The following is a 19,294-nucleotide window of genomic DNA, read 5'->3' as shown; positions in this document are numbered from 1 at the left end:
ACAATGTATACCATTATTTCAATTCAATAAATTATCAATATCATTACAATATGTTGCTTTCTCTTTTTAATTTTTCTAAAGTAATATTTATGTTTTTAACTTCAACTTATTTATTTCAAAATTGTTTAATAGTTGTTGAAAGCAAGGTGTTGCTGTGAATTTATGAATCTTTGCTTTTCTTTTTCAAGTCTTCTCCGTCACTTTTTGTTGATTTCCTTTTTTTCCCTTTAACTTCCAACATGCTTGGATCCAGTTTATTTGCCATGTGATGTGTCCACAAGGCTATTTCTATTTTGTGAGGAGTCCACTTCTTTTCTGGGTCTAAATAAAAGTAGTTTAGTTTCATTTTGATATATTTAAAAATAGTGCTACTGTATTCATAGATTTTTGTCTGAAATTTTTACAAGCTCAAGTAGTATACATATGAAACGCCATTTGTGCCAAAATATATATCATTTTACTAATATTAAGTCCGTCTGGAATCCAGACTACTGTATTCATGTGCAGACAAACAAAATAATAGTTTCAACCCATCGTAAAAGTAGTCTTTTTGATAAATACCTAATGCTTTCCTGGCAATTACTTAAATTATCCCAATTCCCCTTTCTCACCTTTTTTATTTAACCTGCTAACACATTCTTCAATGCTCTTCATGTATTTATCAAAATGTTTAGCTGTGTATTCTAGCGGGGTTAGACCTGCAATTGATAGCATACTTTCATCTGCCATAAAGGCTACCTGGTCTGGTGCTCCTGCTGTCAAAATTGCTGACAAAGAAACAATACATTAACTATGCATATATAAAACACTAAAGATTAGAGAAGTATTTTGGTTACCATATTGGCTGCTCCATTAAGCCCACAAACATGTATAACTTAGTATGCATTGCATTCCATTGCATATATATATACATTTTTTTTACAAATGGTAAACACTATTTGATGCAAGAAGATACTTTATTGAGTTCTGACTCAACATTTGAAATTATTAACCATATGATAAAAAATGGCAAAACAAATTCCTTAATTATGTTGATTGGTACAATGCTGCAGTAATACCTGAAGCTGTAGCTGGTCCTACTGCTTTGAGGACAACAAGGTCCTTAATAGCAGCTTTTATGTTTGGAAGGTTCTTGAATGCCTTTGTGCTTGTTGTCTCCACTAACTCAGGACTGTTGGTCTGTACAAGCTCAGTGAGACGTGGACGGAATTTACCTCTCTGAAAATGAATGATGAAAATACTTTTCTGTTAAGATTTATATCAGTCAATTATAAGTTGAGGTTGGACAATTTCTGAAATTGGTACAGTACTACATTGGAAACAGTGTAACGCAGATGTCTGATCCCCCTGGTTTAGAAACCCTAAACGCTGGAGGCCTTGGGCGTTTTTTAGCTTTTTCATAATTTAATGCCTGATTTTTTCCTCTTGGCACTGCTCAGGGGCCTCCATAAGCTCCGGGGCCCCTGGGTTTAGCCGTAAGCCACTGATTAAAAAACTTTATATGTAGCTAGAGAACTACAGGAGACTCACTGCCAGTTTCCATTTCATTAGTTTGCTCAGTTCAGCATGTGTTAGGTATTTATCTTTTCTGCTTTGGATTTCACCACTCAACTCTTCTTGGTACCTTTATAATAAAACAAACTTATAATAACTCTTCTTGGTACCTTTATAATAAAACAAACTTATAATAACTCTTCTTGGTACCTTTATCATAAAACAAACTTATAATAACTCTTCTTGGTACCTTTATAATAAAACAAACTTATAATAACTCTTCTTGGTACCTTTATAATAAAACAAACTTATAATAACTCTTCTTGGTACCTTTATAAAAAAAAAACTTATAATAACTCTTCTTGGTACCTTTATAATAAAACAAACTTATAATAACTCTTCTTGGTACCTTTATAATAAAACAAACTTATAATAACTCTTCTTGGTACCTTTATAATAAAACAAACTTATAATAACTCTTCTTGGTACCTTTATAATAAAACAAACTTATAATAACTCTTCTTGGTACCTTTATAAAAAAAACAAACTTATAATAACTGTATAATTATGTATACTTGTATAGATAGTACTACAGTACAAATGTATATCAAAGTCCCTAACACGTTATACTCATATTTAGTTTGGGGTGTAGGGGGAGAGGGGATAAATAATTTATGGGGTGGTTGGGGCCTTTTAAAATACTGAATATTGCTTATTTTAATGTGCATGTTAGTTGGTTGGATGAGATTACTGTACAAGGTTTGATAGAGCTCCAAAAGCGTTAAAACTGGCTTGTTAGCTGTTTATTTTTATAATTTTTACCAGTAGTCTAGCTCAATCAAAGTTTTGCCTGCTCCAGGTTTCTTTATTTGAGAAGCTTTAAGTTGTAGAACCTGTTTGTAAATGCCCAATACTCTGCTCCACTCGTCGACATCATTGCTTTCGAAGAAAGATGAAGGCATTGTTTCTGGAAAAAAAAATATTTTTAGGCCTATATATTACTTTATTATACTATAACTACCATAATGTACATTGTTTGATAAATATTATATTTAAACCTAAAGTATTCAGATAGTACAACTAGGTAGAAAACCAGGGTCAAAAACAAATTAAATGGTTTTTAGTTCCTACACCAAAAAAAAAAATTGACATGGACAAATATTTTCCACAGGAAGATTAGTACTCTAGGCCTACTGTATTATAGGGCAACACTGCATGCAATGCAACATGTATGCCCATCTCACTGCCTTTTAATGCATTGTGTATTGTCAGGTCACTGGACCTACTTGGCCTAGGCACAATCATTTTCACTCTTCCCTGACTGAGGCTGGTAGAATACACCTTTATCTACAATTTGTCTAGTCAACAAACAATAAATAGAGTTAGCCTATTACAGTTCTAGTTAATGGAACCATAGCCTAGCTAGCTGAAATAAAGACCTACTGTACAAATACAAAATAATCATAAACGCACTTCTCTCCCACGTGGGTCATCGCTACTCACTTCCCGCGCAAATGGACCAATCAGATATGTCCGTCTAAAGCCACGCCCACTAAATCTCCACCACCAGAGTTCAGGGATACAGTACAATTTATTAGTACAGTACTGGGCCTACAGGTCTTCCTTGATAGTAAACTAAACCATATTCATTTAATTTTTTTTTTAAATAATCAGTAGCCATTTCCAATGGGCTCTAGAGCCTTGTAGGCCCCTCTTATAATAATGGAACGATCTATTCAGTGATAAGAGTAGACTTTCCAACAAAAGCTCAAATACCTTATTTCTCCAGTTATTTTATAAATTCATTCATTTCTGTTACATTGATGTACATCAGGACCTATTATATAACATTTCGATGTGAACAAGAATTATATATTTATTTGTTTTATTGTTTCCTTCATTGTTTTGCTTATAACTGTTATTAAATTAATGTTATTGAACTTTTTACTTTCAATTTAACTTTCCAGGGCTCAAATTCACCTTTACTTCTTCTTGTTCTAGAAAACCTAGATATATCTGAAATCTAAGTTGTCTAGACACCCTCTTCAGTACAGTACTTGTGGTTATAATATTGAGTTTTATTAAAGTGTCAAATCTAAACTCGTGAGAACACAATGGAGTAGTTGATCATACATATTTTATTGCTCTTTCAACCTTTAAACATTCATACTAAACTTGGATATTTTCATTTTACAAATGGCCTGCTTGAAGTAAGGTGTATTTAGTCACAAACTCTTCCGTGTAGTTTCCATCAAGTCCCTTCATAGCGCGCCAATGCAGCTTGCTCACCATCTCTGGCTTTCCCATTGCAGGATCCATTTCCAAACGGATGTATTCTAACCATAGTCCTGAGAGATAAAGTAATTTGGTATTCAATTTGAGGCTTCAATAAGTAAATCAAAATTGTTGGTTGAATCTAAAATGGTCGATTGCAAACTGTACCTGGATTTGTAGAGCCAGCTTCTTTAACTGCGGCTTCATAAGCTGCTCTGATTCTTCCCACTTTTGGATTCTCCTTTAAAAAAAATTCATTTCAAGATTTTTCCTTAGTAAATTTCAAAATGTTTATGTCACTACAGTACATGGTAGTTATAATAATCATGTCCATATATGGGCACATCACATTTTTTGGTCACATAAAGTTTGATAGTGTAGAGGGCTTTACACACTTACCTCTGACAACTCTATTTTGATATATTTGTGATAAAATGCAGGTGGCAAAGGTCGAGAGCTAACCAATTTCTTGTAAGCCTTCCTTAGTTTACCAATGCCTTGTGAGACAGCCCAGTCTAAGTAATGCTCTGTAAAAACCATTGAGATTTCAGCCTTTTCACTTAATCCTCTCTGCAGGTAATAAAAATAGGTTTTTCAATTTAGCAATTATTGTTCAAGTGTGAGCTGGTAGCTCTTGGGTTGCACCATCCTCCATTTTGATATATATTTTTGACAAGACTATTAATATTATGTTATCGCTCCCCTTCCCTAGATCAATCAAAGACCAACACATTTGTTTATAGTGATCATTTTTAACTAAATAGGCTACCCTCAGCACGTTTTACTATTTTGTGCCATTTATTACTGTATTATAATATATTAACACGCTTCATCATTGTTAGACAGAGCACGTTTTACTATTTTGTGCCATTTATTACTGTATTATAATATATTAACACGCTTCATCATTGTTAGACAGAGCACGTTTTACTATTTTGTGCCATTTATTACTGTATTATAATATATTAACATGCTTCATCATTGTTAGACAGAGCACGTTTTACTATTTTGTGCCATTTATTACTGTATTAAAGTTATATTATTATAGAAATTGTACCATAGAATATCACCATCATTATATTATGAAGAAAGAATACTTTAATTTTTATATTTCATAATTTCTTTCAAATTCCTCATCCATTCATAAAATCTTTTATTTCCACTTTCTAATATTGTATTAAGACCATTAATATGTCATTAGATCCTCTCCAGTAATGTCTGGTATATTACCTCCATTATTAATTCTACATTATCTGGATCATTCTTCTTATACCAATTCAAACTGTATTCCCATAGCAACAAGGCATCCTTCAAAAGCAACAATCAAGAGTTTAGTGCGAACACATTATGTTTTCTTTTGTAAAAAGATACAGATCAACTTGATTCCATCATTCACATGAAATTAACAAGGTCACGGTTCAGAAAACAATAATGAGGAAATGAGACAATTATCTCCGAAACTTCAGGTTATATTAATCAAATGAAGAATTATGGGTTACTCACCTCAGGTCTAACTTTCATAACCGCTTCATCAATCAACTGACACATCATCTTCTTACTACTTTTATCTCCTACAATTAAATTAATTAAATGTACTTTTAGTTTTAATATTACATTGTTTGTTAGTAATTATTTATTAATTTAATAACCTTCTACTTTAGTATGTAATAGTTCTATTTCATGAGAGTTGTTTAGCAGTGGGAAAAACATATGCATGTTTTTCTTTTTTATTTGTTTGATTTCATGACCTCGCTGACCTGTCTCTATTAACGCTGAATGAAGAGTTAACCTTTGACCTCACTTACCTGTTTCTAGTAATGCTGAATAAAGAGTTAACCTTTGAATCCACAAAGCCACACTATCTTGATATGCTTCAGTTGCCATGACAGCCGTTGCTGTCGCTTTTTCTAACATACCAAGTCTCAATAATAGGCGAACCTTTAAAAACAACCAAATAATGAATTTTATGGTTAAATTCATGCCACACTTGTATTGAATTTAGACAAATGCTATAGACTCACCTAATATACTACTATTTTATGGTTAAATTCATGCCACACTTGTATTGAATTTAGACAAATGCTATAGACTCACCTAATATACTACTATATATATACTTATCATGTAACTCACCCATTTGTTATAAATATCTACAGACAATTTGCTATGTTTACCAGCTGTTGTTAGAACTTGTGTTGCTTGCTCAGCTCTCTAAGTTAAAACAACAAAATTGTATAACATGTTATAATGTGGTGACTTAATGTTGAATGAATAATGTAATTCTTAAAAGCATGTTATTTTCTATGTACCTTTTCCTTGAGGTTTGAGGAACCATTTTGGTCAATTCTTTCTAGACAAAAGGCAGCATATAAGCACCATATCTTGTCTGTATTTAACTTTGTTGAAGCCTCTTCATACACTTTATAACACTGCTCTTCTAGCTCTAGCAAAGTAAAAAACACAAATTATTAACTCACTTTTAAGTTTATCCTATGTCAATTTAACTTAATATTATCACAAATGATCATTATGAGTTGTTGTACATTGTCTTACCCTCCTGTTCACCTGTCTTCAACGTTAAACACCTCCTAGCAATAGCATCCCACACTATTTCATTTGATGGATGACTTGTTTGAACACTGAAAACAACAACATTGTTACACAGGGATAAAACATGTATTTACAATAATGACTAGGTTTCATGTTTACTCTATATACTAGTTAATAAATATTTCACCCTCGATAAACCATTCAACTCAGTTAAGATCCATATATTTTATGGCCTGTTACTCTCATTTTTAATTTTCTTTTTTTTATATTTATTTCATGGATTACTTTTGTTTTTATGTGCAGCAAATACACGCTTTATGCACTTAAAAATTCCTAATTATTATTAATAATATGCCTCATTTGTTGATTTGGTAATTGTATCATTTTTATCCTTAATGAAGTAACTATACAGTCAACCTACTCTGCATATATTTCATCTTCCAGTTTTTGTGTAAAATCAAATTGCTTTAAAATAGGAATAAAGGACATGTGGAAGTTGGCGTCATTGCTGATGGCTTGCAATGCTTTCTTGTACACTACTTTGGCTGCTAGACCTTCCATTACATTATCTGTCATCTCTTCTTCATCAGTTTTCATGTTCCCTTGCTTCAGCAAGGCCCAGCGTTTTCGTATCTATTAAAATAAAAGACATTTTACAGATTTATTTGTAAAGTTAGTGAGGTGAAGTGTCAATCAATGTTGAATGAAATATTGAATGTAAGTTTACTTACTTTATCAGCGTGCATAAGCTCCATTCGAAAATACTATAAGAAAAAATAACAAATATAAAAACCTTGAAAACAAAAACACAATCATTTGAAAAGTTTTAACTTAATCTACTTTGAAAATATTACCTCTTGCCATATCTTTTGAGATGTTGGATGATGTCGAAGGGCACGCAGCAGGAGACTTCGAGCATTCTCAGATGAGTTGTTATCCTCCATCTCAAACTTGGATGCCATTATCCACATACCTTAGGATTTAAACAAGCAATTTTAATATAATTAAATTGAGTGAGCAGACCTGGTGAGAGAGCACTAATATACCTGGATTGTCACCATGGATTTGACTACATACCTGGATTGTTACCATGGATTTTACTACATACCTGGATTGTTACCACAGATTTGACTACATACCTGGATTGTCACCATGGATTTGACTACATACCTGGATTGTTACCATGGATTTTACTACATACCTGGATTGTTACCACAGATTTGACTACATACCTGGATTGTCACCATGGATTTTACTACATACCTGGATTGTTACCACAGATTTTACTACATACCTGGATTGTTGCCATGGATTTTCAGCATCTTTGTTAGCATCTTGCTTAACATTATTTTCTTATTCTGTAAAACAGAAATAAAAATAGTAAGATAAATACAAAGCATAGATATTATTACAGTGAACATTTACAGGATTGTGTAGAAGACTTTACAACAACTTTACCCATTTTTTGAGGAATTCCATATAAGACAACCAAATGTTGAGATCATCAGGAAACAGTGTACATGCCCTCTGAAATAAAGTACAAAACAGTTATTGAAGTATAAAAGTGATTTACTTGATGTTGAGACTTATAAAGCCGAAGCTTGTGTGTCCCTTGACGTGTTTCTATATATTATCTTGATTGTGAGTATTTATTGTACTTTGAAGAAAGTGAGATGATGCACCAACCTTAAATAGCCTGGCAACCCTGGACACAATATTAAACTCAATTTCCTCTTTCTTGAAAAAATATCTGATTTTCTGAAATAAAATTTATTAAATGTATTTATTATTCTGTTTCTTTTTTGTTATCAATATGACACACAGACATTGTGGTATTCAGTTGTACTTTGTTATCAATATGACACACAGACATTGTGGTATTCAGTTGTACTTTGTTATCAATATGACACACAGACATTGTGGTATTCAGTTGTACTTTACCTCTCGTCTCGTCTTAATCAGGGTCAGCAGACTTATTTCATACTAAAATAAAGGAAATCATGTACATGTTATTTTAGATTGTTTACAAATTCTATACGAGTATTTAATTAAGTTACGGATTCCTAAAAATCAGAAATATTTACCTGAATATAACGTAGAAAATCGTCTTTTTCTTTTTGTCTACGAACCAACCTATACTCATAGCTTCTTTTTTTCTTAATTATTGACCTGCATAACAATATTATAATTCAATTTGTGAAATAATATCCAATCCAATATAACATAACAACTTAAAAATCTACTATATGGAGTATTATACCGATGTTTTCATATAACAAAAGTTAGCCTAGGCCTATCCCAGACTGAAAGGGCCTACCGGACAAGAGCACCTACGCCCGCGATGGTCTACCCAACTCGCTCGGACCCTGCCTGGCTAGCGTAAGGCCTACCTAGGTAATTTATAAAAACGGCCTGGATTTTAAAGCTATGCATACTTAATCTCTGAATTTGTAAATAGGCCGACTCTTTCAAGTTGTTCAAGCTCTGGCAGAGCTTCTTCGATACTTTGTTGTACAAATTCAGCCATCTTCCGTAAAAAAATGTGAGTGATCGCGTGGCCCACGATCCGCCGAAAAAACAAAAACACACATAAACAAATAATTACATGTGCTTTGTGACCTCATCATAAAATTTATTTTAATAAAAAAATGTCTTATAAAATAAATTATTGTTTTACTATAAATACGTTTTGAAATAATATAGAAACTCAATATTGTATAATTGAATGTCATAAACAGTTGATAAATTTAAAATATAAGTACAGTTAATGTTAGTGGCAACATTTATTAGGCCACTTGTGTGCGTCCTAAGCAACAACATGGCGGACAATTCAGAAGTTGGAAGTGTAGAAATTAAATCTAATATTATTTTACAAGCTGTTGCAAGGCATGTAAATTGTTTAAATGAAGGGACACGAATGGTAAAGAAAAGGGCACTTGATGGAATGAGAAAAGAAACATTAGGTCGGATTCCATTGCCAGAAAAAGATGTTTTACAAAGGGTTTTTGATGGGTTATTGAAGCCGCTGTTGAAAAGTATAGGAGATCAGGTTGAAAAATGTAGGGAGCTGTCTATTTTGTTAGTGGGTGATTTTATGGAGAGTGTTTCGAATCCAGAAATGTTCCTCCCATACCTGATACCAACAATAGTTCAGCGGCTAGGGAATCAAGATATTGTGGAAAATGCAGAAGAATTAAGGCTTAATTTGGTTGAATTGTTGACGAAAACGGTTGATTTGACAAACAAGAAGATTGCGCCATACCTGGATGACATTGTTAAGATTATGGAAAGGACAATATTAGATCCGTATGCAGAGGTTCGCAAACAGAGCTGTGTGTGCACATGTAAGGTTGCAAGAGGGATTCCAGAACATTTCCATATGCAGTCCGAATCATTAATAAACCCACTTCTTCAAAGTATCAGCCATCAACATTCCAAAGTACGAGTACAGTGTATCATTACGATAGGAGACGTTTTACAATTTGGAAGTCACAAGCCTATGGAAAATGTTATCTCTCATCTTACGCAACGTCTGTTTGATCATGCACCATCGGTTCGGCTAGCCATCACAGAGATTGTCGGGTGGTGGCTATTGGAATTTGTTGACCGCTATTCGTTCCATCATAAATTAATTCCAATTCTTCTAACCAGCCAATCAGATGAACTTCCAGATATTAATCAAAAGGTTATTGTTATGATTTCTACCTTCTAAAAAATAGGAAGTTATTAAAAATACTATATACTATCTATCACATTCTCATCAATAAAAAATAAAGAAAATTAATTGTGGCCAAAACAATGAATTGTTGAAACAGTTGATTTATTGAAATTTTTTTTTTCTTGCAGGCTTACAAACTGTGGGATGAAGTTGGTGCCAAGTATGAAGAAGAGAATGAGGAAGAATTGAAGAATAAAATTAATTTTGTTGAAGAATTGGAGATTGCGCCGGGAATTGGTAAGAAGTGTGCATCATACTACGATAGTGGAGGTGTGCATCATACTATGATAGTGGAGGTGTGCATCATACTATGATAGTGGAGGTGTGCATCATACTACGATAGTGGAGGTGTGCATCATACTACGATAGTGGAGGTGTGCATCATACTATGATAGTGGAGGTGTGCATCATACTATGATAGTGGAGGTGTGCATCATACTATGATAGTGGAGGTGTGCATCATACTACGATAGTGGAGGTGTGCATCATACTATGATAGTGGAGGTGTGCATCATACTACGATAGTGGAGGTGTGCATCATACTGTGATAGTGGAGGTGTGCATCATACTGTGATAGTGGAGGTGTGCATCATACTATGATAGTGGAGGTGTGCATCATACTATGATAGTGGAGGTGTGCATCATACTATGATAGTGGAGGTGTGCATCATACTATGATAGTGGAGGTGTGCATCATACTATGATAGTGGAGGTGTGCATCATACTATGATAGTGGAGGTGTGCATCATACTACGATAGTGGAGGTGTGCATCATACTACGATAGTGGAGGTATGCATCATACTATGATAGTGGAGGTGTGCATCATACTACGATAGTGGAGGTGTGCATCATACTATGATAGTGGAGGTGTGCATCATACTATGATAGTGGAGGTGTGCATCATACTACGATAGTGGAGGTGTGCATCATACTATGATAGTGGAGGTGTGCATCATACCATAGAGATATTATATAATATCTCTATGATCATACTATGATAGTGGAGGTGTGCAAGCAATGTGAAGAAAATATTAAACAACAATTTGTCAAAAGATGAATTATTCTTTCAAATTTTTTTTCAGCTTCTAGGCCTAGACTTGGATGTCGTACATTGATTTTCCGAAATATGTCCAAGATTTTACCAGGCCTTCTGAAAGACCTAACTGACTGGACTGTTGCTAACCGACTGATGTCTGTGAAATTACTCCACACTTTGCTCATCAATTCTGAGGACAATAGCACACAACACATGGAGAAATTACTGACAGGAATGTACAGAGCGTGTGCAGACGAGGAGCCAGAGATTGTAAAAAGGGTATGTATTCAAGAGGTTCATTGTTGATCATTTAGTATTTCATATACAGTACATCTAACCAGAGGGTGGATAATTCAATCAATCTGCAGTTGGTACAACAATATATATTCAATCTTTTTTATTCATTCAATCTTTTAGTTCGGTGTCTCTGGTCCATAGAAAGTAAAATTACATTACATAAATTAATTTAAAATAAACAAGACTGTACTAAATACCCACCTATTGGTGTTAGTGACCATAACTCAATAATTTGGAAACCTAAAGATACAAGCCAATATTACAATTACTTTAAAGGAATCCAGCATACGCGAATTCGGATCCTGGATCGTCCATGAAGATTGGAAAGCTGTATCGGAATCTATTGGCGTCCAGAATAAGTGTGACACGTTTTACCAAATTACTCACCAAATCAATCAACTCCCATTTCCCGGAAAAAAACTGTAAAACGATTTACGAGGGATAAACCGTGGATGACACAAAAAATCAAGAAATTAATACAGAAAAGACAAATAGCGTTTCGGTCCCAAAACAAGGAAAATATGAAACAACTAAGAAATAAAATTATCAAAGAGGTATCGCTTGCAAAAAAAGATTTTTACCATACGCGTATTGAGAAACATAAAAAAAGTAATCCAGCACAATGGCACAAAGAAATTAAACAATTAGCAGGTGCCGGAAAAACCAGTTGTGTTAAAATACACATACCTCCAGATATTGACGAAAAAAACTATGTAGCTGCTGCTAATCTGATAAATAACAACCTCACGTCAGTTGCAGCAGGCATTCCAGTTCTTAACTAGACAATGCCCAATCGTTTACCCACGGGAAGTATACAATGCGAAATGAAAATTTTATGAAACTTAATCCAAGTAAATGTGCTTCTATGAATGTCACTTTTATGAAAACAGCACTTAATATTGAACCATTAAGTATAAATAACGAGATTATCAATGTGGTTGACTCCGTCAAAATTCTAGGCCTACATATTAGTTCCGATCTTAAATGGAACCTCCAAGTTCAAGATATGATCAAACGTGCTAATGGTAGAATTCATATGCTCAAACTTCTCACTAAATTTTCATTGCCAAAGCCTGACCTAATGATTTACTTAAGTTACGTTAGACCTGTGGTAGAATATGCTACACCGGTTTGGCACCCAAACCTCACCGATGAACATACCAATGCTATTGAAAGAGTACAAAAACGTGCGTGTCGAATCACATTAGGTCACAATTATGTCTCATATGAAGCAGCTTGTTCGATTTTAAAATTACAACCCCTTAAGGAACAAAGAACCGAATTATGTATTAAGTTTGGTACTTCTTTACTTAAAGGGGGGTTCCGGGTTTAAAATGAATAGTAAAAAATGTAAAATATATTTGTTTGTCTCTTGAACGGTAAAAGTTTCAATTTATATGAGCGACCAGTGAAGCAGAACGAAGGCTGTGAAATGAGGCCAGATTGCAAGTGCAGCTACGGCGATATGACACTGTGTTTACAGAATAGGAAATTCGTGAAATGGTCAATGTTCCGACGACTCGTTATCATTAACCATATTAATTACTTTTGTGAAATTATACTTATCTAATGTAATTTTAGTCGGTCTTCCCATTTATAAAGTCAATTTTCTATGAAAATTCATCAAAACAGTGAAAAATTAGATATGTTTGCACTTTACGTTTGCCGATTTTCGCACTGACTTAGGGAAAGCCTTCAAAATCAATGAAGCGTAACGTATGCATTCCTGCTGAGCGGGGAGAGCGAGACGACGATACACGTGCTCTACCTGCCCATGCCTGGCATGTCACGTGATAAGCAGATACAGTATACAATACCAAACTGGTCGGGTCGAGTATACCCCGTCTATAATCACAACATGAACGATGTACAGTATTTGGTTGAAGGTCGACTCGACCTACCGGAATGGTATAGATAATATAGCTCGAATGAGAGAGTTGGAATATTTGTAAACATAAGTATATTGCTAATTTTAACAAGCCTATAATACTTTATTAAAAGGCCTGGTAGTATCAATTCGCATATAGGGTCTACTACACTAGCTAGCTCAATTTTTAACTGGGCCGAATCGGCTAGGTCTCCTTCCTACTACCTGGTCTACTTGCTTGATGCAGTATCTGCTTTCTTGGAGAGTAAACTAGGCCTATTTTAGGCCTACTTTTAGACGATCGGGACACCATACGTGCGGACGGCGATCGTACCTTTTTTGCCTCAATATTTACAGCCGATTTTGTAGAATGTTTTAGGTTTAGATTGTTTAGGAGTTTGGTTGATAGGATAGGTTTGGAATCCACCGAGTTTTATTATTATGGGCCAATCGTTTAGTAGGCTAGCTAGGCCCATGATGGGCCCCAATGTTTTAACGTAGCCATCGTGGCATGGAATCCCTAGTCAGAATGGCTCTCACCCATGAAAACAAATGATTTAGGCTCTCGGAGAGAGATTTGAAGTTAACAAACACAACGTACATGACGTCGCGAGTTTGGAATCCACTGATGACGTGATTTTGTGAATATCTCATGAATATTAATGAGCTTCCCTAAGCTGCTAAAACAGACTTTCCATGAATTTACCCTAAAATGTATATGAAATTAATTTTTTTTAATTTCTCGTTATTACTTCTTCATTCTGACATGTCTATATTGTTATGATATTTTTTATTTAATAAATAAACGATATTTAAAAGCAATTTTAAACCCAGAATCCCCCTTTAATTCTGAATTTAAAGAATGGTTACCACCCCTATAGAGAAGAAACCCATAAGTACAGTACAATTTAATGTTAAATGTTTTTATATTATGTATCCAATTTTTATATATTGTCAAGATTGTTGTAATTCAGTTTTTTATTAACTGCAAGAACAATTGAAATAAATAAACCTTGAATAATAATAAATACCACTAATCATCTCAGGATGGCATTCCACCTGGAGAGCATCTTTGACTTATATAAGACGTTGCCTATAATCGTTGACACTAAAAGCTCTCATCTCAGGATGGCATTCCACCTGGAGAGCATCTTTGACTTATATAAGACGTTGCCTATAATCGTTGAGACTAAAACATTTTCAGTTGAATTAAGTCTACACATCAGGCCAGTGTCTGATAATAAATATCATGCTTTTTATAACTATATTTAAGTTTCATTCAAGACTTAGGGAGTGGAATAGTCTAGTCTGCCATTAAACCCAGAACTTGAGGTACAAGAAAAAGGCATGCTATTGCTAACCATCAAGCTCATACATTTATTATTTCAGGTCATTAAAGCAGCTGAAATTGTAGGCTGGTATGTTTGTCCAGAGGTGTACTGCAAACTGATTTTACCCAGTCTGAAAAGCACACAAAGTGCTCATGTCCTCATGACGTTGGCTGCTATTATTAGAGGCTCAAGGCCTGACTTGTTTGAGGCTTACATGAGTGAAATATCAACCACATTAGCTGAGGTTGAAGTCTGTCGAGTTGAAAATGTAAGTTTTTTTATTAGAATTTTTTTCAGTGTAATTGTTATTAAACCAAGAAGCAGCTACAGAAATTTTATATATAACATTTACAATCATTTGCACCTCTGTTAGGCATTGTACCAACTGCAACTAGTTTCCTGTGTGAATGCCATCATGTCAACAGGAAGTAAATATCCAGATAGACTCCAGTCATCCAGCCTGCAATTGTTTACAGTCTTATTGAATATGCTGGCACTCGCTCGAGATGCACATATTCATACTGAGGTAAATATAAACTTGAATGAATTCAAACACATTTACAGACAGAAACAAAAAGATTAATGATAAAGTTATTAATATTGTGGATTTGTTTTTATTTATTTATTTATTTAAAAACAAATTTATACTGTTTAAAAACATATCATCAGGTAATAGATATTGCACTTGTTTTACATATGATACATATCATCAGGTAATAGATATTGCACTTGTTTTACATATCATCAGGTAATAGATATTGCACTTGTTTTACATATCATCAGGTAATAGATATTGCACTTGTTTTACATATGGTCCTGTTTTTTTTTTAGATCAATAGAAGATTAAAAAACATTTCAAAAAAAGACATTAAAAATCTTATAAAAAAACAATAAAACTGTAAAAATCACAATGCAAAGACAGACAATATTTAGAGTATAGACTTACCTCTGTACATAATGTTTAATTTGTGGATACAGGAGGTAGTATTCTGATAAAGAGGAGAGTGACAATCATGCAAAGTTGTTGACAGGACACTACATGCATTTAATGTTGAAATTGGTAAATTACCATGTTTGTTATGTGATTCAAAATTGCACATAATGTGAAACATTAATTTGGTTTGTCAATAGGCCAACATCTCACTGAAAACACTTGCCAACATCCAGGGTTTGAGTAACACAACTGAACTGTATGAAAAACATACAAAAGATTTGCTGGAGACTTTGAAGGGAAATTATAAGGATTGGAACAATTATTCTTTGGAACGTTTAATTTTTGACACTTTACTTACTGAAGCAGGTATTGTTTATTTAAATACACTTAAGGCCAATTTACACAGACGAGAAGTACAGTAATAGTAAGAGGAAAACTGCATAGGTTGTTCCACATACAATATGTATCTATCCTGAGCGGAAACCACCTGTCTGCTCCGTGTTGTGTGTAAATGGTCATAATGAATAACATAGATTCTATATTTGTATTAACGTTACCGCTTGTCTGTGTAAATTGGCCGTTAAGCATTTTAAATTTTTTAATTTAATCCAATCTTATCAGCCATAAGAAACCCTTTCTTGTGGAGGACTTCAGAGTTCACAAGTAGATAATCAAAGATGTTAATTATCGCACAGGGTTGTGGTTAATTGCCATCTCTTGGTCAGTGTAGAACATTTAATAGTAGTGAACATTATTAAGCATGTACAAAAGGTTTACCCTTACAATCCTACCATATATGGTTATGGTGATGAACGCTAATAATACATGATAAATCTTTATTATAAGGTGTTGAATGTTCTGGATGTGTTTTTTAATGTTTGATTACTATTACATTAATTTGAAAGTTTTTATATCTGTAAAATTGTACTCATTTCAGCATTTGGCTGCCTGTATGCTTTTCTTGAATTACACTTTGAATAATAATAATATTTAATAGTAGTGTTCGTTTAGAGCATTATTTGTAATAATGACCATTGTTTGATGATAAATGAATGTAAAACTGTTTGTTGACAGGAGTAATTCTCGGTGCTCTTCTAACGGACATCATTCCCATGCTGAGTGAAAACCTTCAACCAACTAAAGATGCTGAACTTCGACTTAAGTTCTTTTCACTCTTATCACGACTGTTGATGAATTCTGGTGCTTCCATTGATTCCCAGCAAGGCTTTGGTTCTTTTGCCACTATAGTAGTTAAGGACATGATACTACCAAATTGTGTCTGGCATGCAGGCAGAGTGTGTGCAGCTGTCAGGACCACAGCTGTATCCTGCCTTTGGGCTCTCTTTCAAAGTCAACTTCTCACTCAAAAACAGGTACCAAACTATTTATTTTATTTATTTACTATTGTTAAAAATCATCAAATTCCCACCAGCAGCCAAAGCTGAAAAGGTCGGGTGTCGGGAACAAGAAAGCTTAAATAAAATTATAAAACTCTCGGGTTGTTTATTCATATTAAACAATTTCCATCATTATATACCACCACATATTTCATAAAATATTAAAACATTTTGTAAGGACATATATAAGGCCATATACTAACATTGTGTCTTTTTAATAAATCACCTTACACATTTTTCTTTCAGACAATTGAATTATCAAAAGACCTGTTGACACAGTTGAAAAGCCTTCTAGAGGACGAAGTGAAATCTACCAGACTCATTACTTGTCGTATTTTCAGCAAGTTTCTACTTGTTTGTGGGAAGAGCTTTGATCCAGACCACTTACACAGTTTTTATGTAGAGTTATTAAAACGACTGGATGACAGCAGTGATGACATCAGAGTAGCTGTTGCTAAGACCTTCTTGATATACTTCCAATGCTTTCCTGTGAACTATGACACGTCCTTATATGGTGCTCACTTGCAAGAAATGTATAAAGGACTATTGGTACATCTTGATGATCCTGATCCACACATTCAACAGCAACTCCTTGGTAGGACTTATTTCATTCATTTTTTATTTATTTAGACTAAATTAAATATTTGGATCACAAAACACATATTGCAAGCATTCTACAGCTCTGTCTACACTACTAAACTAGTTTGACAAAAAAAAAGTGTGATATTCCTTATTATGGTAGTGATACGACATCAATGTGGCCATATAATTATGGCCACATCATTTTTGTCACATGATAGTGTAGACAGAGCTTATATCGTGCATCCTTGGAATAAAAATGTTTGTTTCTGTTGAATAAACCTTTTTAAAAGGATTTTTTTAGTTGATATGATAGATGTTTATTCACACTATAACCAGGCAGCCTGTAAATTCAACAAAAACATATTTCCACATTAACCTAACTAAAACTTTACCAGCATCAAATTCTGGAGTCTATTATCAGTCAATACCAGCTAGAACATTAACAATGCTTTTTTGTTGTTTGTTTTACAGATGTGTTAAAGGAAGCAGGTAAAATCAAGCCATCACTGCTACTAGATGAACTTGAAGCTGTCCGACATAAGCACAGAACTGACATCTACTGCCAGAAATTGTCTGACCATCTCAAACCAATCTTATGATCTTTTAAAACTTGATTTAATAAGTCACACCAATTGACCAATTTGTATATAAATATCAGAAAGTAACCTAACCAATGTATATGTCCAAATACAAATAGATCCATTATGATCAGACAGATTAGTGAATGGAAAATACAAAGAATAGATATTTATGCTTTAATTTGGTCATGATTGGAGTTGAAAAGAAAATTAACACGATGTTACCAACTCCCTGATGTTACTATAAACTTAAAACTAATTAATTAATGGAAATTTGGTCAGCAAAAGTACATATTTTATAGGCTCCATCATTGATAATAATATGAAGTATAGCAAAAGTAATACAAAATTAAGCATATACTCACATTTATAATTTTATTGAAATAAGGATATGAATTAATTACTGTACGACAGTTTGTACATTTTAGTGGCTTTGCACACGCTTAGTTCGTTTTATTAAACAGTTTTGAAATCTTATTTCTGTAATGTTGGTATTTAAGTGAGTGTACTTTAGTACTGGTGATGACGTGGGATTTATAATAAATTTTCAACATTTTTTCTTAATATTTTTTCAAGTTATCTTTTATTTTAAAAAGTCAGTTTTATATTAGAACATCATCATTTATGCTTGGACTCATTCATTTGGTGAATGTTGGTTGCTATTTGGGAAAAACGTGCGTTTTTAAACTATTTGAAGTATTAACCTACTACTGGACTCCATAATCACTATATATACTATTTGAAGTATTAACCTACTACTGGACTCCATAATCACTATATAAACTATTTGAAGTATTAACCTACTACTGGACTCCATAATCACTATATAAACTATTTGAAGTATTAACCTACTACTGGACTCCATAATCACTATATATACTATTTGAAGTATTAACCTACTACTGGACTCCATAATCACTTTTACTTAACATCTATATCAGTGGTGGCGCCAGCGGGGGGGGGGGGGGGCTACGGGGGCTCTATCCCCCTCGTCGGGGAGCCTAGCCCCACCGTCGGGGAACACGGGTACTTTTTGTCGGGGAATATAACATACAGTAAAAAACGTTCGCGTTCACTTCATATAGCTTCAGCGCCTAGAAAACCACGACGTTCCATTGACCGTGAGAGTACGTCAGAGGGCTATTATGCACTTTTATGCATTCATTATTGCCAGAGATCTAACTACTAAAAAATAGCTAGTACGCACTTGTTTGCCGGTATCCCTTTGTACGAAT

At 33.9% G+C, this 19,294-nt stretch overlaps 3 protein-coding genes across 6 annotated transcripts; 1 reads left to right on the top strand and 2 right to left on the bottom strand.

The window, feature by feature from the left end:
- Positions 1 to 28: 28 nt before the first annotated feature.
- Positions 29 to 3,018, bottom strand: LOC140051704 (uncharacterized). Of its 4 annotated transcripts, none has more exons than XM_072097012.1 (6): positions 2,968 to 3,018; positions 2,317 to 2,461; positions 1,531 to 1,624; positions 1,059 to 1,218; positions 612 to 767; positions 29 to 321 (listed from the first exon to the last, which is right to left on the bottom strand). In XM_072097012.1, the coding sequence occupies exons 2-6, from the start codon at positions 2,454 to 2,456 to the stop codon at positions 161 to 163; spliced, it is 711 nt and encodes a 236-aa protein (XP_071953113.1). In that variant the 5' UTR covers positions 2,457 to 2,461; positions 2,968 to 3,018; the 3' UTR covers positions 29 to 160. The 4 variants fall into 4 exon arrangements, with proteins under 4 accessions (XP_071953113.1, XP_071953099.1, XP_071953120.1 ...); XM_072096998.1 differs by having other exon boundaries at positions 2,938 to 2,972; XM_072097019.1 differs by lacking the exon at positions 2,968 to 3,018 and adding an exon at positions 2,889 to 2,959.
- A 211-nt stretch (positions 3,019 to 3,229) lies between these two features.
- LOC140051683 (U3 small nucleolar RNA-associated protein 6 homolog) lies at positions 3,230 to 8,902 on the bottom strand. The gene is made up of 18 exons (XM_072096978.1): positions 8,754 to 8,902; positions 8,403 to 8,487; positions 8,260 to 8,301; positions 8,005 to 8,076; positions 7,777 to 7,845; positions 7,613 to 7,676; positions 7,173 to 7,291; positions 7,050 to 7,082; positions 6,740 to 6,951; positions 6,322 to 6,407; positions 6,078 to 6,211; positions 5,902 to 5,979; positions 5,574 to 5,706; positions 5,272 to 5,339; positions 4,999 to 5,076; positions 4,168 to 4,338; positions 3,937 to 4,009; positions 3,230 to 3,842 (listed from the first exon to the last, which is right to left on the bottom strand). The coding sequence occupies exons 1-18, from the start codon at positions 8,843 to 8,845 to the stop codon at positions 3,685 to 3,687; spliced, it is 1,767 nt and encodes a 588-aa protein (XP_071953079.1). The 5' UTR covers positions 8,846 to 8,902; the 3' UTR covers positions 3,230 to 3,684.
- Positions 8,903 to 9,136: 234 nt separating this feature from the next.
- LOC140051790 (dynein axonemal assembly factor 5-like) lies at positions 9,137 to 18,623 on the top strand. Its single transcript, XM_072097108.1, has 9 exons — positions 9,137 to 10,003; positions 10,165 to 10,273; positions 11,120 to 11,352; positions 14,627 to 14,836; positions 14,942 to 15,094; positions 15,700 to 15,868; positions 16,577 to 16,875; positions 17,146 to 17,494; positions 17,953 to 18,623. The coding sequence occupies exons 1-9, from the start codon at positions 9,137 to 9,139 to the stop codon at positions 18,078 to 18,080; spliced, it is 2,517 nt and encodes an 838-aa protein (XP_071953209.1). The 3' UTR covers positions 18,081 to 18,623.
- Positions 18,624 to 19,294: the final 671 nt, after the last annotated feature.

Source organism: Antedon mediterranea, chromosome 1, assembly GCF_964355755.1.
Source record: "Antedon mediterranea chromosome 1, ecAntMedi1.1, whole genome shotgun sequence".
Classification (NCBI taxonomy): Eukaryota; Metazoa; Echinodermata; class Crinoidea; order Comatulida; family Antedonidae; genus Antedon; species Antedon mediterranea.
The sequence above is the reverse complement of the archived record's forward strand: the minus strand, read 5'-3'. Positions and strand labels throughout refer to the sequence as shown.